This window comes from Styela clava, chromosome 12 (assembly GCF_964204865.1).
Source record: "Styela clava chromosome 12, kaStyClav1.hap1.2, whole genome shotgun sequence".
NCBI lineage: Eukaryota > Metazoa > Chordata > Ascidiacea > Stolidobranchia > Styelidae > Styela > Styela clava.
This window is the reverse complement of record NC_135261.1, coordinates 12,599,252-12,623,596: the sequence shown is the minus strand read 5'-3', so window position 1 is coordinate 12,623,596 and position 24,345 is coordinate 12,599,252. Positions and strand designations below refer to the sequence as shown.

Sequence of the window (24,345 nt, the reverse complement as noted above, 5' to 3'; positions counted from 1 at the left end):
TTATTGCCCACTAGATTTAGAAACCCCACATGTAACAAGATCATATGTCAGTATAGGAATGTAGAACGCTATTTTATTTGTGAATTTCTCATATGAAAAAGTAATTTTACAAAGCAAATAAAGTTGTACACAAACTGTCGTTCCGGTACGATTTAGTTTCCTTCTTTAACACACTCGAAAATGCCATGTCTCACGACAAAGCAACATTCAGTATTACCAGTTTCTTGTAAAATGAGCAAGTTTGTGTGTGGATGATGCGATATGTTTCGATCTTGATTGTGATGAATGAGAGGTATCTTATATATAACGCATTTGACGTTCGCAAACACCCAACGAACATTAAATCGGTGCAAGTCCCGTTATTTCCCATTTGCTTAAATCTTCTGCGAATATATTGCCTTTCGCCCACTGTTATGTTGCGGTTATTTTTTGCAATTCCCTTCTTTCGTTGCTTTCTTTGTATAAAACAAAATTGAGGATTAATATTTTTGGAGAATAATTGACATTCAGAGGAACTGTGTGACCTTTTCAATTAACTATCATTTATCGTTGTGTTGATTCTGTAAGGATTAATCATGTTTCATCCAAGTCTTACATGTATATAACTTTAAGTATCATTTTGTGTGTTTGATGCATAATAAGTTCTTTTAGATATGTGAAAGTTCAAGTAAATTTATTGCCCACTACATTTGAAAAACCTAACAGGATCATATGTCAGTACAGAAATGTAGAACAGAAAATAATGCTAAAAAAGAGAACAATCACAGTTCGTCTGATACATTCGTAATGAAGCGACCCTACATTTGGATGTAGATGCCCGTGACAATCACGCCACAATCATCATAACAATTGATGGAAATGAAAATGGAAAAACCTATTATATCGCGGGCAACAGTGAAAAGTCTTGAGTGCCGCGGATTATTTAAGAAGCATTGCTGTAAATAATGCACAAAATATGAAGGGGAATTGACAACGCCTTTTTAGAGTTTACGTGCAGAAAAAAGAAGTTTAATTCTTGTCTGATATATGGTAAAATCTGCTCTCAGCAATATTAGGTCTAAAGCTCGTGGTACGTGAAACAAAATAAATATTTCATTTGGTTCTACTAATGAAAAAATTTATCGTTTATTTCGAAAAAATGTAAGTATAGTTTTCTTTTCAGGGAATGGAATATTGAAACAATGTAAAGATCTTTAGTAAAGAAAACAAGTTTTTAAAATTTGTTCTCTCTTTTTCTATTTGAAATAAATTTTACAGGAGTAAATATGTTCGTTTATGTTTTTTTGTGTGGTTATCTTTAGTTCAGTTGTTGTTGTGGACGGTATTTCATTCTGAAATTTTAAAAATGAAAAAACAATTCCGCAATGCGAAGAAAGTTATACCCAAGCTGTGTAGTCGTAATACGATTCAGGGCACGAGAAGGCAGTGTCTTAAATCCTTTCTTTAAATCCGCTTTCAAATGACACGTCTCAATACAAGGCTATAATATTCATTATTAATAGTTCCTTGTGAAATGGTATAACAGAACGTTTATGCGCGTGGAAGTTGATATGTTTTGATCATGATGGTGATTAACGTAAATACGAACGCAAGTTGAAGGAAGTGACATACCAAGCAGAAGAAGACAAAAAGAATCTGACCCGCATCCAAGATCTTGTTGACAAAACTTCAAATCAAGGTCAAAACATACAAGAGACAAGCTGAAGAAGCCGAGGAACAAGCCAACCAAAACTTATCAAAATATCGTAAACTGCAACACGAATTGGATGATGCTGAAGAAAGAGCTGACATGGCAGAATCTGCACTCAACAAACTCAGATCTAAAGCTCCTGACATGTGAAGCAAGGTATGTATTTCATTAACTTTCAACTAATTTTTCTTGTATTCAGAAAATGTATTTATCAGATATTTTTGATTCATGTCAGAGAATGGAATGATCATAAAATGTAAAAAGATTGAATCAACAAGAGATTGAAGATTGAATCAACAAGAGTTTGAAATTGTTATTGAGATTTTGGATTACTAATAATTATTGCTGTTATGAAATTTATTAAAGTGATGACTATTTGAAAATAATTTCAATTAGGAAAATATTTTTGTTTTTTGTTTATTTGTGTGATTATATTTAGTTCAGTCTCAGCACCATCTTGCTCGGTAATACTTTGTTATGGACATTATTTTATTCGTGAATTTCTAAATGAATAAGTAATTTCACAATGCAAACAAAGTTCCACACAAACTGTCTCTCTAGTTCGATTAAGGCTTTAGGGTACTGGAGTGCATTTTATCAGTTTCCTTCCTTAAACAAACTCGAAAATGTCATGTCTCACGACAAAGTAACATTAAGTATTACCAGTTTCTTGTAAAATGAGCACGTCTGTGTGTGAAGGATGCGGTAGGTCTTAATCTTGATGGTGATAAATGAGAGGTATCTTATCTATAACGCATTTGCCGTTCGCAAACACCCAACGAGCATTAAAGCGGCGTAAGCCCCATTATTTCTCATTTGCTCAAATCTTTTACGGATATATTGCTATTCGCCCACTGTTATATTGCGGTTAACTTTCTATTTTTCGCAATTCCATTCGTTGGTTGCTTTCTTTGTATAAAAAAAATCTAAGGATTGTTATTTTTGGAGAATAATTGGCATTTGTCTCAAATCCCTTCTTTAAATCCGCTTTTAAATGACACGTCTCCAGACAAGGCTATAATATTCATTATTAATAGTTTCTTGTAAAATAATATAACAAAACGTTTGCTCGCGTGGAAGGTGATATGTTTTGATCATGATGGTGATTAATTTTGAAGTATTATAACGCATTCTATAACTCCCCAAACGAATGAACGTTATTAAGTCTCATCAATTCCTATTTGTTCAAATACTTTACGACTATATTTCACATCTAATATTTTTTTAATATTCTGCCTAATTCCCTCTGGCCGTTGGGTTGTATAAAAATAATTCCAAGATTATAATTTCAGAAAATGACTTATTATTTAAAATGGGACTGTAGGGTCAGTGACCTTTGTAATTGTAAGTATTGTTTATCCACTTCATATTTATCATTCGTCTGACGAGTCTTGTCTTGTTAAATGTTTACATAGACAATCGATTAAACCACACCCTTTTTGAAAAGAGTTATCGTTTAACGTATCTAACGTTTATACCATTGTGTATCGTATAAATTGTCATAAATTGTCTTTCACACGCGATCATTGTGTCATTGCGGTTTATCATCGATAGTTTGAGAACCTGTGAACGATTTATTCATATTGTATCTAACTCTAACATTTATATATTTTTAAGTCTCAATATGTATGTTTTTTATATAGTAAGTTCTTTCAGGTATATAAAAATTTTATTCTCTCAAATTTATTGCCCACTAGATTTGGAAACCCCACATGTAACAAGATCATATGTCAGTATAGGAATGTGGAACGCTATTTTAATCGTGAATTTCTTATATGAAAAAGTAATTTCACAATGCAAATAAAGTTGTACACAAACTGTCGTTCCAGTACGATTTAATTTCATCTTTAAACACACCCGAAAATGACATTTCTCACGACAAAGCAACATTCAGTATTACCAGTTTCTTGTAAAATGAGCACGTTTGTGTGTGGATGATGCGATCTTGATTGTGATGAATGAGAGGTATCTTATATATTACGCATTTGACGTTCGCAAACACCCAACGAACATTATTCGGTGCAAGCCCCATTATTTCTTATTTGCTTAAATCTTCTACGAATATATTGCCTTTCGCCCACTGTTATATTGCGGTTAACTTTCTATTTTTTGCAATTCCCTTCGTTCGTTGCTTTCTTTGTATAAAAAAAAATTGAGGATTAATATTTTTGGAGAATAATTGACATTTAGAGGAACTGTGTGGTAAGTGACCTTTTCAATTAACTATCATTTATCGTTGTGATGATTCTGTAAGGATTAATCATGTTTCATCCAAGTATCACATGTATATAACTTTAAGTATCATTTTGTGTATTTTATGCATAATAAGTTTTTTCAGATATGTGAAAGTTCAAGGAAATTTATTGCCCACTACATTTGAAAAACCTAACAAGATCATATGTCAGTACAGAAATAAAAAAAGAACAGAAAATAATGCTAAAAAAAGAGAACAATCACAGTTCGTCTGATACATTCGTAATGAAGCGACCCTACATTTGGATGTAGATGGCCGTGACAATCACGCCAAAATCAAAATTCATTCTTTACAGCCTATAACGAATAATGAAATTGGAAACACCTATTATATCGCGAGCAACATGGAAAAAAGTCTGGGGAGCCGCGTGTTAATTAAGCAGCATTACTGTAAATTATGTACAAAATATGAAGGGAATTGACAACGCCTCTTTTGAATTTTTGTGCAGAAAAAAAAGAAGTTTAATTCTTGTCTGATATATTGTAGAATCTGCTCTCAACAATCTTAAATCTAAAGCTCGTGGTACGTGAAACAAAATAAATATTTCATTTGTTTCTACTAATAAAAAAATTTATCGTCTATTTCGAAAATGTAAGTATAGTTTTCTTTTCAGGGAATGGAATATTAAAACAATGTAAAGGGTTTTATTCTGAAAAAAAAAAGTGTTTGAAATTTGGTCTCTCTTTTTCTATTTGAAATAAATTTTACAGGAGAAAATATGTTCGTTCATGTTTGCTTGTGTGGTTATCTTTAGTTCAGTCGTTGTTGTGGACGGTATTCCATTCTGAAATTTTGAAATGAAAAAACAATTCCGCAACGCGAAGAAAGTTATACCCAAGCTGTGTAGTCGTAATACGATTCAGGGCACGAGAAGGCAGTGTCTTAAATCCTTTCTTTAAATCCGCTTTTGAATGCTCGTCTCAATACAAGGCTATAATATTCATTATTAATAGTTCCTTGTAAAATGGTAAAACAGAACGTTTTGCGCGTGGATGGTGATATGTTTTGATCGTGATGGTGATTAACGTAAATACGAACGCAAGTTGAAGGAAATTACATACCAAGCAGAAGAAGACGAAAAGAATCTGACCCGCATCCAAGATCTCGTTGACAAACTTCAAATCAAGGTCAAAACATACAAGAGACAAGCTGAAGAAGCCGAGGAACAAGCCAACCAAAACTTATCAAAATATCGTAAACTGCAACACGAGTTGGACGATGCTGAAAAAAGAGCTGACATGACAGAATCTGCACTCAACAAACTCATATCTAAAGCTCCTGATATGTGAAGCAAGGTATGTATTTCATTAGCTTTCAACTAATTTTTTCTTGTATCCAGAAAATGTATTTATCAGATATTTTTCATTCATTTCAGGGAATGGAATGATCATAAAATGTAAAAAAAATTATCAACAAGAGATTGAAGGTTGAATCAACAAGAGTTTGAAATTGTTATTGAGATTTTGGAGTACTAATAATTATTGCTGTTATGAAATTTATTAAAGTGATGACTATTTGAAAATAAACTCAAATAGGAAAATATTTTCGTTTTTTGCTCATTTGTGTGATTATATTTAGTTCAGTCTCAGCACCATCTTGCTTGGTAATACTTTGCTACGGACGTTATTTTATTCGTAAATTTCTAAATGAATAAGTAATTTCACAATTCAAATAAAGTTCCACTCAAACTGTCGTTCTAGTATGAATTAGGGTACTGGAGTGCATTTTATCAGTTTCCTTCCTTAAACACACTCGAAAATGTCATGTCTCACGACAAAGCAACATTCAGTATTACCAGTTTCTTGTAAAATGAGCACGTCTGTGTGTGAAGGATGCGGTATGTCTTAATCTTGATGGTGATAAATGAGAGGTATCTTATCTATAACGCATTTGCAAACACCCAACGAACATTAAAGCGGCGTAAGCCCCATTATTTCCCATTTGCTCAAATCTTTTACGGGTATATAGGATATATATATATATATTATTATATTATTATATTATATATTATATTATTATATATATTATTATATATTTTATTATTATATATTATACGGATATATATATATATATTCGCCCACTGTTATGTTGCGGTTAACTTTCTATTTTTCGCAATTCCCTTCGTTCGTTGCTTTCTTTGTATAAAAAAAATTGAGGATTATTATTTTTGGAGAATAATTGGCATTTGTCTCAAATCCCTTCTTCGAATCCGCTTTTAAATGACACGTCTCCAGACAAGTCCATAATATTTAACTTCTTGTAAAATAATATAACAAAACGTTTGCGCGCGTGGAAGGTGATTTGTTTTGATCATGATGGTGATTAATTTTGAAGTATTATAACGCATTCTATAACTTCCCAAACGAATGAACGTTATTAAGTCTCATCAATTCCTACTTGTTCAAATACTCTACGACATAGGTTCTCAAAGTGCTCCGTACGGAGCCCCAGGGCTCCGCGAGAGAAAACCAGGGGCTCCGCGAGCTATTCTATTACTTTTCAAAATACTGACTTGGCTAATTCAAAACTTTTCCTAGAAGCAATAACAGCTTTGATAAAATTTGACAACAATATAGCCTCGAAATATGGCAAAGTGACGGAATTAAAATGACATTATTTATAAGCAGGAGCGCAGCCAGGATTCTTAGGAGGGAGGAGGTTCACAATTGGAATCGGAAATTTCAGCGCAACATTCTTTGCGATTAAAAAAAAAACGAATAAGGAGATTTCTGTTGCGTAAAATGTTCAATTCATTACCGTTGCGAGCATTTGAAGTGTCTTGTCGCAATAATATAATTGTGCTCATCGTTACTCACGTTCGAGACTACCATTAGGATTACTGAAATGAAAAAATACTATTGTAAAATAACATAAACTGCGTGATAAACTGCCAACTATAAATAAATTGGAGTCGTATTTTTGCGAACTTGGGATTTGTTAAATTTGATTTGTTCTTTCGCACTCGAGATTATTTTTAAGCAAGATATCGCCGTTTGAAAAATCACAAGGTCTTGGCAAAATTTATTTTGGTGCATGCGGCTCCGTCGGTAGTTTCAGAATGGAAAAATGGTACATCGTGCGCATAATTAATTGACTGTGTTTCAATTTCGCAGTTACTACGATGAATAATAGGCTTGCACGTAATTGACAAAAATCGATTCCGTAATTACGGCCAAATCGATTACGTAATGACCCCGTAATTGCGATATTTTTTTCACACATTTAAACCTAGCATACCAACCAATTTAATCCACTTCTATTCCGAATGGGACATCGAAGTTTGGTTTTCATATTCCCGGCAGTACCACACGCCGGAGACAGATATTAAAGACAAATATCAAGGAGTGAATTCAAAATAATTTTATTCTGATTTTTATCTTTTGTATTAGCTTTGATTTTCCTTCATCAACTTTATCACCAAATTTTATGCGATCAATTTTATCATTACCAACACTGGTAATATATTTAAGAAACGATAGTTCACTTTTTTAAAATCGTATTGACGTATTAATACGACTTTCGTATTGAATAAAAATTCCGGGTTGCTAATTTATTAATCAACTACAAGCGTATTCTCTCGTTTGATTATACTTTCGCTTGCCTCGCGACGAAGACTTGTTATTTCACCGTTTTTTACAATATCCGACTTTACTACTTAGTTACCATTTTATAATAATTATTGATGCCGACTTATTGACGATATTCCGAATTCCATGCTTCATTTTACATTAAATCATTTCGCGGCCTAAATGTGATAACATTATTTACGATAAATTTAGATCAAATATTAATTATTCGCGCATTATTTAAAATACCGTACTTATATGACATGCCTTCTCCGAAAATACAAAGTTATATCGCAAAACAATGCATTTTGTGACATTTATTTTGCACTCATGAAAATATTAATTTATTTTTCTAACTCAAGTCGACAATCCTATTTGCCAAGATTGACACAAGTTTGGTCGAGTGCCGGTGGTATTCAGGTCGACGATAAATCAAAATAAGTTGCCGCATTTGGTAAAGACAGGTAATCATATTTGGCCGACATATTGCGATTTGCGAGGCATTGTGAAAAACATATTGAGCAATGCCAAGTCCGGACAGATATATAACGATAAAACCGGTAACAGAACATCAAATTTTGTAATAGAAAATGGATTTCGCGCAGAATAAACACGGGAAATCCCGTCGTAATGTTGTTTCTCTGCCGTCTCAATCGCTTTACCGATGCCGAAAGGACTAAGTTGCGTTGGTTCATTACGCAATTTCTCTTCCGTCTCTTGCTGTTTGATAAGCGCGACATTAATTATCACGACATTTACAAATAGACCATGTTTTATAAGTTGATCTCTTACATTCTTCACTCATTTCACCCGAAGAAGTTGAAACCAGGTGTGTTGGCGTCCATCGGTCTCGACACAATTCTATTCCTTATTTACGGTTAATATGTACATTGGCCATCTTAGATAAGTTGATAATAGGTTAGTAAATGACGCGTTATGCCCTCCCCATCTGCCTAACAAGAGAGAGAAAAACGGCTGCGAATACCGTAACTCTAACTTCTTTTACTTAAACTTTAATTTTTTACAATCGACGGAATTGACTGCTCTGAAGAGAGCTCGTTTCAATCGCGAAAGCGCTCGACCAATAATTACGACTTTACGTAATTCGTGACTTCGCTTGCGTAATTCGAAATAATTCCGTAATTCCGTAAATTTGTAAATTACGTGCAAGCCTAATTGAATAACCGAAGAAAACCTAACATAACACCAAATTTTGTGATTTACAATGTCTATAAAAGCGTTTTTATTCTGATGTGAGTCTGCTGAAACAAAACTTATAGTGTTATCTTCCATTTTAAGTTTTAGTTCTAATATTTTAGAACGCCGCTTTTCAATCAAGAAATTTGAATTGCGGATTTACCTCTTTATTAACTATTATTTTGTTGTATTTCGTCGCCGATGATTATATTATGGTAACATGTTTTTCACATTGAACTCATAATTCCCCACGAGAACGAAAAAGCATTTATCGTCGTCATTGTAGAACAAAACATGTATATGCCGAGGGAAATTTTTGATTTAGGGAGAATAAACACCGGCGTAAAGATGTTTGAGGTTTAAAAACACGCCATGCTGACGAAAACAATCGGCGATTGTAACAAAATGCAATCGCGCACGTTACTAGCGGCCTTTTAAGTCTTCCAAAAATGTCAAGAGGAGAAAAGAATCGACCCCTAATTTACAGCCCTAATATATACAATTTATCTTTGAAATTTAGATTTATTTATGACTTGTATTAACCCTATTGAAAGGGTTTAGTATTTCAATTGAGTAAAGTACGTTTAACTTACTCAGGAAGATTAATCGGAAAGTAACAATTTTTACGTTTATTTTGGGGCTCCGTGAATAATAGTCAACCTTTCCAAGGGCTCCGCAACACCAAAAGTTTGAGAACCCCTGCTCTACGACTATATTTCACATCTAATATTTTTTTAATATTCTGCCTAATTCCCTCTGGCCGTTGGGTTGTATAAAAATAATTCCAAGATTATAATTTCAGAAAATGACTTATTATTTAAAATGGGACTGTAGGGTCAGTGACCTTTGTAATTGTAAGTATTGTTTATCCACTTCATGTTTATCATTCGTCTGACGAGTCTTGTCTTGTTAAATGTTAACATTGACAATTGATTTTATTAAACCACACCCTTTTTGAAAAGAGTTATCGTTCAACCTTAACGTATCTAACGTTTATACCGTTGTGTATCATATAAATTGTCATAAATTGTCTTTCGCACACTCTCATTGTATCGTGTCATTGCGGTTTATCATCGATAATTTGAGAACTTTTGAACGATTTAATCATATTGTATCTAACTCTTACATTTATATATTTTTAAGTCTCAATATGTATGTTTTCTTATATAGTAAGTTCTTTCAGGTATATAAAAATGTTATTCTCTAAATTTATTGCCCACTAGATTTAGAAACCCCACATGTAACAAGATCATATGTCAGTATAGGAATGTAGAACGCTATTTTATTTGTGAATTTCTCATATGAAAAAGTAATTTTACAAAGCAAATAAAGTTGTACACAAACTGTCGTTCCGGTACGATTTAGTTTCCTTCTTTAACACACTCGAAAATGCCATGTCTCACGACAAAGCAACATTCAGTATTACCAGTTTCTTGTAAAATGAGCAAGTTTGTGTGTGGATGATGCGATATGTTTCGATCTTGATTGTGATGAATGAGAGGTATCTTATATATAACGCATTTGACGTTCGCAAACACCCAACGAACATTAAATCGGTGCAAGTCCCGTTATTTCCCATTTGCTTAAATCTTCTGCGAATATATTGCCTTTCGCCCACTGTTATGTTGCGGTTATTTTTTGCAATTCCCTTCTTTCGTTGCTTTCTTTGTATAAAACAAAATTGAGGATTAATATTTTTGGAGAATAATTGACATTCAGAGGAACTGTGTGACCTTTTCAATTAACTATCATTTATCGTTGTGTTGATTCTGTAAGGATTAATCATGTTTCATCCAAGTCTTACATGTATATAACTTTAAGTATCATTTTGTGTGTTTGATGCATAATAAGTTCTTTTAGATATGTGAAAGTTCAAGTAAATTTATTGCCCACTACATTTGAAAAACCTAACAGGATCATATGTCAGTACAGAAATGTAGAACAGAAAATAATGCTAAAAAAGAGAACAATCACAGTTCGTCTGATACATTCGTAATGAAGCGACCCTACATTTGGATGTAGATGCCCGTGACAATCACGCCACAATCATCATAACAATTGATGGAAATGAAAATGGAAAAACCTATTATATCGCGGGCAACAGTGAAAAGTCTTGAGTGCCGCGGATTATTTAAGAAGCATTGCTGTAAATAATGCACAAAATATGAAGGGGAATTGACAACGCCTTTTTAGAGTTTACGTGCAGAAAAAAGAAGTTTAATTCTTGTCTGATATATGCCTGAGAAAACACAGAATATATTTTATGTAACAGGATGCTTTTAAAGTTCTTGGTTTCACACCGGAAGAAGTTAGTGGAATCTATCGAATCATGGCTGGTATTATGCACCAACAAAACATGAAGTTCAAAAACAAACAACGCGAGGAACAAGCTGAACCTGATGGCACAGAAGGTTGATACATAGCATTATTGACGTTGTAAACAGTGTTTCAGTTTAGTGTATAAAATGTTCTCAACGCTATTCATCGCTTTCAGATGCCGACAAAGTTGCATATTTGTTCGGCCTCAACTCTGCCGATTTTCTCAAGTACTTGTGCCATCCACGCGTAAAAGTTGGAAACGAATACGTAACAAAAGGACAAACTGTTCCACAAGTTACATACGGTGTTGGCGGATTGAGCAAAGGTGTTTTCGAAAAACATTTCAACTGGTTGGTCAAAATCATCAACAATAGTCTCAGCACTAAACTGCCAAGAAGTTATTTCATTGGTGTACTCGATATTGCTGGTTTTGAAATTTTTGACGTGAGTTTTCAAATTTTTCTAATTACAGCCTACATTGTGCAACTTAACATACTATTATTAGAATTTTGATTTTTCAGTTTAACAGCTTCGAACAACTTTGCATTAACTTCACCAATGAAAAATTGCAACAATTTTTCAACCATCACATGTTCGTTCTTGAACAAGAAGAATACAAAAAGGAAGGAATTGATTGGGTTTTCATTGATTTCGGTATGGATTTGGCTGCTTGCATCGAACTTATCGAGAAGGTTGGTACTCACAAAGCGACGTTCAATAAACCAATTCCCAAACTGTTGATATAAATTGTTATCCGTATTTTTTCATCAGCCTCTTGGAATCATGTCCATCCTCGAAGAAGAATGCATGTTCCCGAAAGCCACTGACAAGTCGTTCATGGACAAATTGTACCAAAATCATTTGGGCAAAACGAAAGCATTCGGAAAGCCAATCAAGAAAACAAAATTCGAATCTCACTTCGAACTTCATCATTACGCTGGAACCGTAAGTTGGATCGATTTTCATGATTTTTCAAATCGTGCTGAAAATGTCATATTCAAAATAAAATATCGTATTAATTTGTATTATAGGTTGGCTACAGCATTACTGATTGGCTTGAGAAGAACAAGGAACCACTTAACAGCAGCGTTGTGGACTTGTACAAAAAGTCATCCTTAAAACTCATGCAAACTATTTGGGAAGGGTATATGGGCCCAGAAGAAGCTGCTGCAGCAGCAAAATCTGGTGGAAAGAGAAAGAAGGGAGGTTCTTTCAACACTGTATCTTCCATGCACAGAGAGAGCTTGAACAAACTTATGACTAATCTGAGGTAAGTATCAAATATTTGTATCTAATTTAGTTCGTTATTCAATAATTCGGGATTTCATCTAACAAAAATATTTCATAGATCTACTGCTCCTCATTTCGTCCGTTGCATTGTTCCTAATGAAACAAAAACTCCAGGAGTTATGGATCCTCATGTCGTTTTACATCAGCTTCGTTGTAATGGTGTGTTGGAAGGTATTCGTATTTGCCGCAAAGGTTTCCCCAACAGACTTCCTTATGGTGATTTCAAGCAAAGATATCGTATTCTCAATCCAAATGCCGTTCCCGATGGTCAGTTCTTGGACAGCAAGAAAGCTTCCGAAAAGATTCTCACATCTCTTGAAGGCATCGATCACGAAAAATACAAGTTAGGTCATACTAAGGTCAGCACATTAAATGCTTATTTAATATAATTGGTATTATTAAATAATGGTGACAAGAATTGCAGAAATTCTATATTCTCCAGGTGTTTTCGTAACTTGTACATTTTTATTTTTCCATTAAACAGCAACAAAAATTAACGTATGTAAATACATTCAGGTTTTCTTCCGTGCTGGTATGTTGGGTGTTTTGGAAGAACTTCGTGACAACAAATTGTCCTCCATCTTCAAACTTATCCAAGCTCGTATGCGCGGTAAACTGATGAGAATTGAATACAATAAACTCATCGAAAGAAGGTACTAGGTTAACCAATATATCTTGCATGGTATAACCATTTTTACAGTTCTTATCAATATGATACTTATTTATTAGAGTTGCAGTCCGCGTCCTTCAATCTAATCTTCGTGCTTTCTTTGGTGTACGTGACTGGGAATGGATGAAACTTATGTTCAAGATCAAACCACTCCTTCAAACTGCTGAAGCCGCAAAAGAACTTGAACAATTAGAAGCCGAAAATGAAGATCTCAAAACTAACTTAGAAAAAGAATCTAAGAGACGAAAGGAACTTGAAGAATCTCAAGTTTCTCTCATCCAAGAAAAGAACGATTTGGTTTTGCAGCTGCAGTCTGTAAGTACCTACACGTGGATGCGTGTAAAACATAGGATTTATCAAATTAAAGGTATTTTTTTCTTTGACAGGAACAAGATAGAATTGACGATGCTGAAGATCGTTGCGATCAACTTATTAGAACAAAAGTTGAATTAGACGGAAAAATCAAGGAAACACAAGAGAGACTAGAAGATGAAGAAGAATTGAACAATGAATTGGTTTCTAAGAAACGCAAGCTAGAAGACGAATGCTCCGAATTAAAGAAAGATATTGATGATCTTGAAATCACTCTTGCTAAAGTGGAGAAAGAAAAACACGCGACTGAAAACAAGGTATGTATATCATATATTATTTGTAGAATCGTATTTGTGGCTGAACCGAATATTCTATATGTAATATTTTTAATAACAGTTGAAAAATTTACAAGAAGAACTAGCATCCCAAGATGAACAGATCGCAAAACTTCAAAAAGAAAAGAAAGCTCTTCAAGAAGCACATCAACAAACATTGGATGATTTGCAAGGAGAAGAAGACAAAGTCAACAGTCTTACTAAGCAAAAAGCAAAACTTGAACAACAAGTTGATGATGTATGTGATTTTTTTTGTTTACAATATCAGTTAAATTTTCAGAGCAATATTAGTTGCTAATTGCCGATATTCTATTTCTAGCTTGAAGCATCTCTCGAACAAGAAAAGAAACTTCGCATGGATCTGGAGAGAACTAAGAGAAAGTTAGAAGGAGATTTGAGACTTACTCAAGAAACAGTCATGGATCTTGAAAACGATAAGCAGAGATTGGAAGAGAAATTGAAGAAGCAAGAATTTGAATACAGTCAACTTGCAACTAAACTTGAAGATGAACAAGCTCTTGTTATGCAACTTCAGAAGAAAATCAAAGAACTACAAGCTCGTATTGAGGAACTCGAAGAAGAACTTGAAGCTGAACGTGCAGCAAGAGCAAAAGTAGAAAAGCAAAGAGCTGATCTTTCAAGAGAGTTGGAAGAATTAAGTGAACGACTTGAAGAAGCAGGTGGTGCCACTGCTGCTCAGGTAAGTGCTATTGTTGATTGAATTCATGAAAAGTACCAACACAAATATGAACTAATGATAATACTCATTTTCCAGGTTGAGCTCAATAAGCGTCGCGAGGCAGAATTCTCTAAACTTCGCCGTGAGTTTGAAGAATCTAATCTTTCTCACGAAGCAACGGTTTCAACATTGCGTAAGAAACATGCTGATTCAAGTGCTGAAATGAGCGAACAAGTCGATAATTTGCAAAGAGTCAAACAGAAATTGGAAAAAGAAAAGAGCGAAATGAAAATGGAAATTGATGATCTCGCTGCCAACGTTGAAAGTGTTACCAAAGCTAAAGTGAGTAAAACGTCAGCAAATTCTGGACACATTTTCGGTAGATTTAAAATAAGTGAAATTAACACTCTGCACTAATATTACAGCTCAACTACGAGAAAATGGCGCGTAGCCTCGAGGAACAGTTTGGTGAATCTAAGGCTAAATGCGACAACTTGACCAAAGAAGTAAATGAACTGAACGCTGCTAAAGCTAGATTTGCTTCTGAAAATGGTGGGTTTAATAGATTTGCAATTTTTCAGGAAATCCGAATATGGGGAAGGCCTATGATATAAACGTATGTCCAACAGGTTGTGTAAAGATTAGCTTCTCCATGAGTCATTGACTCCAGCCATAAAACGTGTTAGCTTCGCGATCAAACCTAATCTAACATCTAATTGAATTTGAATGATCTTAATTTTACTTACTCAGGATTTTTGTTTTGTACAGGTGAACTTTCACGACAACTCGAAGAACGTGAGCATTTGATGGCTCAACTCACAAGAACCAAGAACAGTTCATCACAACAAATTGAAGAACTCAAGCGAGTGGTTGAAGAAGAAGCCAAAGCAAAAGCTGCTCTTGCACATTCTGTGCAAGCTTCAAGACACGACAATGATCTCCTTCGTGAACAATATGAAGAAGAACAAGAGGCAAAGGCTGAACTTCAACGAGCGTTATCGAAAGCAAACGCCGAAGTTGCACAATGGCGAAACAAATATGAAACCGACGCCATTCAGAGAACTGAAGAATTGGAGGAGGCAAAGTAAGTCTTGACAACTACTTAGTCATACTGACCGGTCATGCAGTGTTTTTTTATCATAACTTTCATTTGTCATGTAGAAAAAAATTGGCTACTCGTTTACAAGAAGCTGAAGAGCAAGTTGAAGCCACACAAGCAAAATGTGCAAGTCTTGAAAAAACTAAGAATCGTCTCCAAGGAGAATTGGAAGATCTTACAATTGATCTTGAGAGATCTAACTCGGCGGCTGCTGCTTTGGATAAGAAGCAAAGAAATTTCGATAAGGTAGATATCACATTGCATGGTCCCAATAAATATATGGCGTACTACCAAGTATAAATGAGCAGATTTTTAATCGTATTACTAACACTTCAGATTCTTGCTGAGCACAAGCAAAAGGAAGAAGAATTGCAAGTTGATTTAGAACAAGCTCAAAAAGAGGCCCGAGGTTTGTCAACCGAGTTGTTCAAAATGAAGAATGCATATGAAGAATCTCTTGACGCCCTTGAAACTGTCAAGAGAGAAAACAAAAATCTTCAAGAAGAAATTGCTGATCTTACTGATCAACTAGGAGAAGGAGGAAAAAGCATTCATGAGCTGGAAAAAGCAAAACGAACACTTGAACATGAGCGCAATGAAATTCAGGTGAATAGAAAGTTCGTATCTCCGGTATTTTGTATACAGTGTACATCATTTTCAACGGCATACTTTTTTTAGGCTGCTCTGGAAGAAGCAGAAGGTGCCATTGAAGGAGAAGAATCCAAAGTCCTTCGTTTACAAGTTGAATTGGCTCAAATTAAACAAGATTTTGAAGGAAGACTGAGCGAAAAAGAAGAAGAAATTGACAATCAGAGGTATGTGTTGTAATATAAAGCCAGTGGCGATGTTATTTTCATTTTCATGTTTAATCGTCTATTCAAAATGTACAAATTGTTTAAAATAAAAGAAATAAATTTTGTATTTGGTGAGCAATTCATCAGTTAATGCGTAATTATATGCTTATTATTACTAGCAGCTGGGATTTATTCATTCATTCATTTTATGCTTAATAAACAAACTTTTTTTTTTTAGACGCAATCAACAACGATCTTTGGAATCTATGCAAACTACTTTAGATTCTGAGAGCAAAGCCAGACAAGAAGCAGTTCGTATGAAGAAGAAGATGGAAGGAGATCTTAATGATCTTGAAATTCAACTTGGACATTCAACCAGACAAGCCGCTGATTCACAAAAAGCAGTTAAAGCTGCTCAAGCTCATGTTAAAGTAACCTTATTCTTTCATTTTTATTAATATTCCTAATGTTCATTATGAATATTTAAAAATATTTTGTTTTGAAGGATTTGGAATTGCAAGTTGATGAAGCTCAACGTCACTCTGAAGATCTTCAAGAACAATTTGCTGTCATTGATCGTAGAGAAAATTTACTCAAGGCTGAAATTGAAGAGCTGAGATCAGCACTTGAACAAGCAGAACGTGGTCGCAAACTCGCCGAAACCGAACTACTTGAAAGCAGCGAACGATCGAATCTTCTTCATACACAAAATACTGCTCTTATTAACCAGAAACGCAAGTTAGAAGGTGAATTGCAAACCATGCAAGGAGAAGTTGAAGAATCTGTTCAAGAACAAAGAAACGCAGAAGAAAAGGCAAAGAAAGCAATCACTGACGTAAGATTGGTTTTATGGGTTTCGATTTTGAATTTATTTCAATTTTGTCTTCAAAATATTTAAATAATTTATTTATCATCAGGCTGCAACAATGGCTGAAGAATTGAAGAAAGAACAAGATCTTTCATCTCACTTGGAAAGAATGAAGAAGAATATGGAACAAACTGTGAAGGATCTTCAACAAAGACTCGATGAAGCTGAACAAGTTGCTCTTAAAGGGGGAAAGAAACAAGTTCAAAAACTTGAAACCCGGGTATGTATCCAGCTAGAATATCTCAAGGTTAGAAAATACGAATATGTGTTATTTCACTGTAAACACATTGCAGGTGCGTGAACTTGAAAATGAACTTGATGCCGAGCAACGCCGAAATGGTGAATCTGTGAAGAACCAACGTAAATACGAACGCAAGTTGAAGGAAGTTACATACCAAGCAGAAGAAGACAAAAAGAATCTGACCCGCATCCAAGATCTCGTTGACAAACTTCAAATCAAGGTCAAAACATACAAGAGACAAGCTGAAGAAGCCGAGGAACAAGCCAACCAAAACTTATCAAAATATCGTAAACTGCAACACGAATTGGATGATGCTGAAGAAAGAGCTGACATGGCAGAATCTGCACTCAACAAACTCAGATCCAAAGCTCGTGATATGTGAAGCAAGGTATGTGTTTCATTAGCTTTCAACTAATATTTCTTGTATCCAGAAAATGTATTTATCAGATATTTTTGATTCATTTCAGGGAATGGAATGATCATGAAATGTAAAAAGATTGAATCAACAAGAGCAAGAGTTTGAAATTATTATTGAGATTTTGGATTACTAATAATTATTGCTGTTATGAAAGTTATTAAAGTGATGACTATTAGAAAATAAATTTGATGAAAAAAACATTTTTGTTTTTCGTTTATTTGTGTGATTATATTTAGTTCAGTCTCAGCACCATCTTGCTTGGTAATACTTTGCTACGGACGTTATTTTATTCGTGAATTTCTAAATGAAAAAGTAATTTCACAATGCAAATAAAGCTCGACACAAACTGTCGTTCTAGTACGATTTAGGGTACTGGAGCGCATTTTATTAATTTCCTTATTTAAACACATTCGAAAATGTCATGTCTCACGACAAAGCAACATTTAGTATTACCAGTTTCTTGTAAAATGAGCACGTCTGTGTGTGAAGGATGCGGTAGGTCTTAATCTTGATGGTGATAAATGAGAGGTATCTTATCTATAACGCATTTGCCGTTCGCAAACACCCAACGAACATTAAAGCGGCGTAAGCCCCATTATTTTCCATTTGCTCAAATCTTTTACGGATATATTGCTATTCGCCCACTGTTATATTGCGGTTAACTTTCTATTTTTCGCAATTCCATTCGTTCGTTGCTTTCTTTGTATAAAAAACATTTAAGGAATATTAATTTTGGAGAATAATTGGCATTTGTCTCAAATCCCTTCTTTAAATCCGCTTTTAAATGACACGTCTCCAGACAAGGCTATAATATTCATTATTAATAGTTTCTTGTAAAATAATATAACAAAACGTTTGCGCGCGTGGAAGGTGATATGTTTTGATCATGATGGTGATTAATTTTGAAGTATTATAACGCATTCTATAACTTCCCAAACGAATGAACGTTATTAAGTCTCATCAATTCCTACTTGTTCAAATACTCTACGACATAGGTTCTCAAAGTGCTCCGTACGGAGCCCCAGGGCTCCGCGAGAGAAAACCAGGGGCTCCGCGAGCTATTCTATTACTTTTCAAAATACTGACTTGGCTAATTCAAAACTTTTCCTAGAAGCAATAACAGCTTTGATAAAATTTGACAACAATATAGCCTCGAAATATGGCAAAGTGACGGAATTAAAATGACATTATTTATAAGCAGGAGCGCAGCCAGGATTCTTAGGAGGGAGGAGGTTCACAATTGGAATCGGAAATTTCAGCGCAACATTCTTTGCGATTAAAAAAAAAACCAATAAGGAGATTTCTGTTGCGTAAAATGTTCAATTCATTACCGTTGCGAGCATTTGAAGTGTCTTGTCGCAATAATATAATTGTGCTCATCGTTACTCACGTTCGAGACTACCATTAGGATTACTGAAATGAAAAAATACTATTGTAAAATAACATAAACTGCGTGATAAACTGCCAACTATAAATAAATTGGAGTCGTATTTTTGCGAACTTGGGATTTGTTAAATTTGATTTGTTCTTTCGCACTCGAGATTATTTTTAAGCAAGATATCGCCGTTTGAAAAATCACAAGGTCTTGGCAAAATTTATTTTGGTGCATGCGGCTCCGTCGGTAGTTTCAGAATGGAAAAATGGTACATCGTGCGCATAATTAATTGACTGTGTTTCAATTTCGCAGTTACTACGATGAATAATAGGCTTGCACGTAATTGACAAAAATCGATTCCGTAATTACGGCCAAATCGATTACGTAATGACCCCGTAATTGCGATATTTTTTTCACACATTTAAACCTAGCATACCAACCAATTTAATCCACTTCTATTCCGAATGGGACATCGAAGTTTGGTTTTCATATTCCCGGCAGTACCACACGCCGGAGACAGATGTTAAAGACAAATATCAAGGAGTGAATTCAAAATAATTTTATTCTGATTTTTATCTTTTGTATTAGCTTTGATTTTCCTTTATCAACTTTATCACCAAATTTTATGCGATCAATTTTATCATTACCAACACTGGTAATATATTTAAGAAACGATAGTTCACTTTTTTAAAATCGTATTGACGTATTAATACGACTTTCGTATTGAATAAAAATTCCGGGTTGCTAATTTATTAATCAACTACAAGCGTATTCTCTCGTTTGATTATACTTTCGCTTGCCTCGCGACGAAGACTTGTTATTTCACCGTTTTTTACAATATCCGACTTTACTACTTAGTTACCATTTTATAATAATTATTGATGCCGACTTATTGACGATATTCCGAATTCCATGCTTCATTTTACATTAAATCATTTCGCGGCCTAAATGTGATAACATTATTTACGATAAATTTAGATCAAATATTAATTATTCGCGCATTATTTAAAATACCGTACTTATATGACATGCCTTCTCCGAAAATACAAAGTTATATCGCAAAACAATGCATTTTGTGACATTTATTTTGCACTCATGAAAATATTAATTTATTTTTCTAACTCAAGTCGACAATCCTATTTGCCAAGATTGACACAAGTTTGGTCGAGTGCCGGTGGTATTCAGGTCGACGATAAATCAAAATAAGTTGCCGCATTTGGTAAAGACAGGTAATCATATTTGGCCGACATATTGCGATTTGCGAGGCATTGTGAAAAACATATTGAGCAATGCCAAGTCCGGACAGATATATAACGATAAAACCGGTAACAGAACATCAAATTTTGTAATAGAAAATGGATTTCGCGCAGAATAAACACGGGAAATCCCGTCGTAATGTTGTTTCTCTGCCGTCTCAATCGCTTTACCGATGCCGAAAGGACTAAGTTGCGTTGGTTCATTACGCAATTTCTCTTCCGTCTCTTGCTGTTTGATAAGCGCGACATTAATTATCACGACATTTACAAATAGACCATGTTTTATAAGTTGATCTCTTACATTCTTCACTCATTTCACCCGAAGAAGTTGAAACCAGGTGTGTTGGCGTCCATCGGTCTCGACACAATTCTATTCCTTATTTACGGTTAATATGTACATTGGCCATCTTAGATAAGTTGATAATAGGTTAGTAAATGACGCGTTATGCCCTCCCCATCTGCCTAACAAGAGAGAGAAAAACGGCTGCGAATACCGGAACTCTAACTTCTTTTACTTAAACTTTAATTTTTTACAATCGACGGAATTGACTGCTCTGAAGAGAGCTCGTTTCAATCGCGAAAGCGCTCGACCAATAATTACGACTTTACGTAATTCGTGACTTCGCTTGCGTAATTCGAAATAATTCCGTAATTCCGTAAATTTGTAAATTACGTGCAAGCCTAATTGAATAACCGAAGAAAACCTAACATAACACCAAATTTTGTGATTTACAATGTCTATAAAAGCGTTTTTATTCTGATGTGAGTCTGCTGAAACAAAACTTATAGTGTTATCTTCCATTTTAAGTTTTAGTTCTAATATTTTAGAACGCCGCTTTTCAATCAAGAAATTTGAATTGCGGATTTACCTCTTTATTAACTATTATTTTGTTGTATTTCGTCGCCGATGATTATATTATGGTAACATGTTTTTCACATTGAACTCATAATTCCCCACGAGAACGAAAAAGCATTTATCGTCGTCATTGTAGAACAAAACATGTATATGCCGAGGGAAATTTTTGATTTAGGGAGAATAAACACCGGCGTAAAGATGTTTGAGGTTTAAAAACACGCCATGCTGACGAAAACAATCGGCGATTGTAACAAAATGCAATCGCGCACGTTACTAGCGGCCTTTTAAGTCTTCAAAAAATGTCAAGAGGAGAAAAGAATCGACCCCTAATTTACAGCCCTAATATATACAATTTATCTTTGAAATTTAGATTTATTTATGACTTGTATTAACCCTATTGAAAGGGTTTAGTATTTCAATTGAGTAAAGTACGTTTAACTTACTCAGGAAGATTAATCGGAAAGTAACAATTTTTACGTTTATTTTGGGGCTCCGTGAATAATAGTCAACCTTTCCAAGGGCTCCGCAACACCAAAAGTTTGAGAACCCCTGCTCTACGACTATATTTCACATCTAATATTTTTTTAATATTCTGCCTAATTCCCTCTGGCCGTTGGGTTGTATAAAAATAATTCCAAGATTATAATTTCAGAAAATGACTTATTATTTAAAATGGGACTGTAGGGTCAGTGACCTTTGTAATTGTAAGTATTGTTTATCCACTTCATGTTTATCATTCGTCTGACGAGTCTTGTCTTGTTAAATGTTAACATTGACAATTGATTTTATTAAACCACACCCTTTTTGAAAAGAGTTATCGTTCAACCTTAACGTATCTAACGTTTATACCGTTGTGTATCATATAAATTGTCATAAATTGTCTTTCACACACTCTCATTGTATCGTGTCATTGCGGTTTATCATCGATAATTTGAGAACTTTTGAACGATTTAATCATATTGTATCTAACTCTTACATTTATATATTTTTAAGTCTCAATATGTATGTTTTCTTATATAGTAAGTTCTTTCAGGTATATAAAAATGTTATTCTCTAAATTTATTGCCCACTAGATTTAGAAACCCCACATGTAACAAGATCATATGTCAGTATAGGAATGTAGAACGCTATTTTATTTGTGAATTTCTCATATGAAAAAGTAATTTTACAAAGCAAATAAAGTTGTACACAAACTGTCGTTCCGGTACGATTTAGTTTCCTTCTTTAACACACTCGAAAATGCCATGTCTCACGACAAAGCAACATTCAGTATTACCAGTTTCTTGTAAAATGAGCAAGTTTGTGTGTGGATGATGCGATATGTTTCGATCTTGATTGTGATGAATGAGAGGTATCTTATATATAACGCATTTGACGTTCGCAAACACCCAACGAACATTAAATCGGTGCAAGTCCCGTTATTTCCCATTTGCTTAAATCTTCTGCGAATATATTGCCTTTCGCCCACTGTTATGTTGCGGTTATTTTTTGCAATTCCCTTCTTTCGTTGCTTTCTTTGTATAAAACAAAATTGAGGATTAATATTTTTGGAGAATAATTGACATTCAGAGGAACTGTGTGACCTTTTCAATTAACTATCATTTATCGTTGTGTTGATTCTGTAAGGATTAATCATGTTTCATCCAAGTCTTACATGTATATAACTTTAAGTATCATTTTGTGTGTTTGATGCATAATAAGTTCTTTTAGATATGTGAAAGTTCAAGTAAATTTATTGCCCACTACATTTGAAAAACCTAACAGGATCATATGTCAGTACAGAAATGTAGAACAGAAAATAATGCTAAAAAAGAGAACAATCACAGTTCGTCTGATACATTCGTAATGAAGCGACCCTACATTTGGATGTAGATGCCCGTGACAATCACGCCACAATCATCATAACAATTGATGGAAATGAAAATGGAAAAACCTATTATATCGCGGGCAACAGTGAAAAGTCTTGAGTGCCGCGGATTATTTAAGAAGCATTGCTGTAAATAATGCACAAAATATGAAGGGGAATTGACAACGCCTTTTTAGAGTTTACGTGCAGAAAAAAGAAGTTTAATTCTTGTCTGATATATGGTAAAATCTGCTCTCAGCAATATTAGGTCTAAAGCTCGTGGTACGTGAAACAAAATAAATATTTCATTTGGTTCTACTAATGAAAAAATTTATCGTTTATTTCGAAAAAATGTAAGTATAGTTTTCTTTTCAGGGAATGGAATATTGAAACAATGTAAAGATCTTTAGTAAAGAAAACAAGTTTTTAAAATTTGTTCTCTCTTTTTCTATTTGAAATAAATTTTACAGGAGTAAATATGTTCGTTTATGTTTTTTTGTGTGGTTATCTTTAGTTCAGTTGTTGTTGTGGACGGTATTTCATTCTGAAATTTTAAAAATGAAAAAACAATTCCGCAATGCGAAGAAAGTTATACCCAAGCTGTGTAGTCGTAATACGATTCAGGGCACGAGAAGGCAGTGTCTTAAATCCTTTCTTTAAATCCGCTTTCAAATGACACGTCTCAATACAAGGCTATAATATTCATTATTAATAGTTCCTTGTGAAATGGTATAACAGAACGTTTATGCGCGTGGAAGTTGATATGTTTTGATCATGATGGTGATTAACGTAAATACGAACGCAAGTTGAAGGAAGTGACATACCAAGCAGAAGAAGACAAAAAGAATCTGACCCGCATCCAAGATCTTGTTGACAAAACTTCAAATCAAGGTCAAAACATACAAGAGACAAGCTGAAGAAGCCGAGGAACAAGCCAACCAAAACTTATCAAAATATCGTAAACTGCAACACGAATTGGATGATGCTGAAGAAAGAGCTGACATGGCAGAATCTGCACTCAACAAACTCAGATCTAAAGCTCCTGACATGTGAAGCAAGGTATGTATTTCATTAACTTTCAACTAATTTTTCTTGTATTCAGAAAATGTATTTATCAGATATTTTTGATTCATGTCAGAGAATGGAATGATCATAAAATGTAAAAAGATTGAATCAACAAGAGATTGAAGATTGAATCAACAAGAGTTTGAAATTGTTATTGAGATTTTGGATTACTAATAATTATTGCTGTTATGAAATTTATTAAAGTGATGACTATT

The 24,345-nt window shown here is 34.2% G+C and overlaps 2 protein-coding genes and 2 pseudogenes across 2 annotated transcripts; all 4 read left to right on the top strand.

Moving 5' to 3' along the window:
• The first annotated feature begins 1,581 nt into the window (after nucleotides 1-1,581).
• LOC144430517 (paramyosin, short form-like) lies at nucleotides 1,582-1,841 on the top strand (annotated as a pseudogene).
• Nucleotides 1,842-4,969: 3,128 nt separating this feature from the next.
• LOC144430589 (uncharacterized) lies at nucleotides 4,970-5,233 on the top strand (the record flags this gene model as incomplete). The annotated part of the gene is made up of 1 exon (XM_078118606.1): nucleotides 4,970-5,233. A coding segment is annotated over one exon (264 nt), but the record flags the coding sequence as incomplete, so codon positions are not given.
• Nucleotides 5,234-10,985: 5,752 nt separating this feature from the next.
• Nucleotides 10,986-17,939, top strand: LOC144430516 (myosin-6-like). The gene is made up of 22 exons (XM_078118511.1): nucleotides 10,986-11,118; nucleotides 11,202-11,470; nucleotides 11,548-11,718; nucleotides 11,798-11,971; nucleotides 12,058-12,296; nucleotides 12,375-12,675; nucleotides 12,833-12,969; nucleotides 13,046-13,301; nucleotides 13,373-13,615; nucleotides 13,695-13,871; nucleotides 13,953-14,333; nucleotides 14,409-14,654; nucleotides 14,738-14,864; nucleotides 15,081-15,396; nucleotides 15,474-15,657; nucleotides 15,748-16,017; nucleotides 16,090-16,226; nucleotides 16,444-16,636; nucleotides 16,711-17,040; nucleotides 17,123-17,293; nucleotides 17,367-17,702; nucleotides 17,782-17,939. The coding sequence occupies exons 1-21, from the start codon at nucleotides 11,037-11,039 to the stop codon at nucleotides 17,694-17,696; spliced, it is 4,734 nt and encodes a 1,577-aa protein (XP_077974637.1). The 5' UTR covers nucleotides 10,986-11,036; the 3' UTR covers nucleotides 17,697-17,702; nucleotides 17,782-17,939.
• A 5,920-nt stretch (nucleotides 17,940-23,859) lies between these two features.
• On the top strand, nucleotides 23,860-24,119 carry LOC144430792 (paramyosin, short form-like; annotated as a pseudogene).
• The last annotated feature ends 226 nt before the right edge of the window (nucleotides 24,120-24,345 follow it).

Bases quoted from the DNA above. Each gene is read 5' to 3' on its own strand.
- LOC144430516 (XM_078118511.1), top strand. From the start codon at position 11,037: ATGGCTGGTATTATGCACCAACAAAACATGAAGTTCAAAAACAAACAA. The intron at 12,297-12,374 runs GTAAGTATCAAA...AATATTTCATAG, and splicing joins AAACTTATGACTAATCTGAG to ATCTACTGCTCCTCATTTCG. The intron at 12,970-13,045 runs GTACTAGGTTAA...CTTATTTATTAG, and splicing joins AATAAACTCATCGAAAGAAG to AGTTGCAGTCCGCGTCCTTC.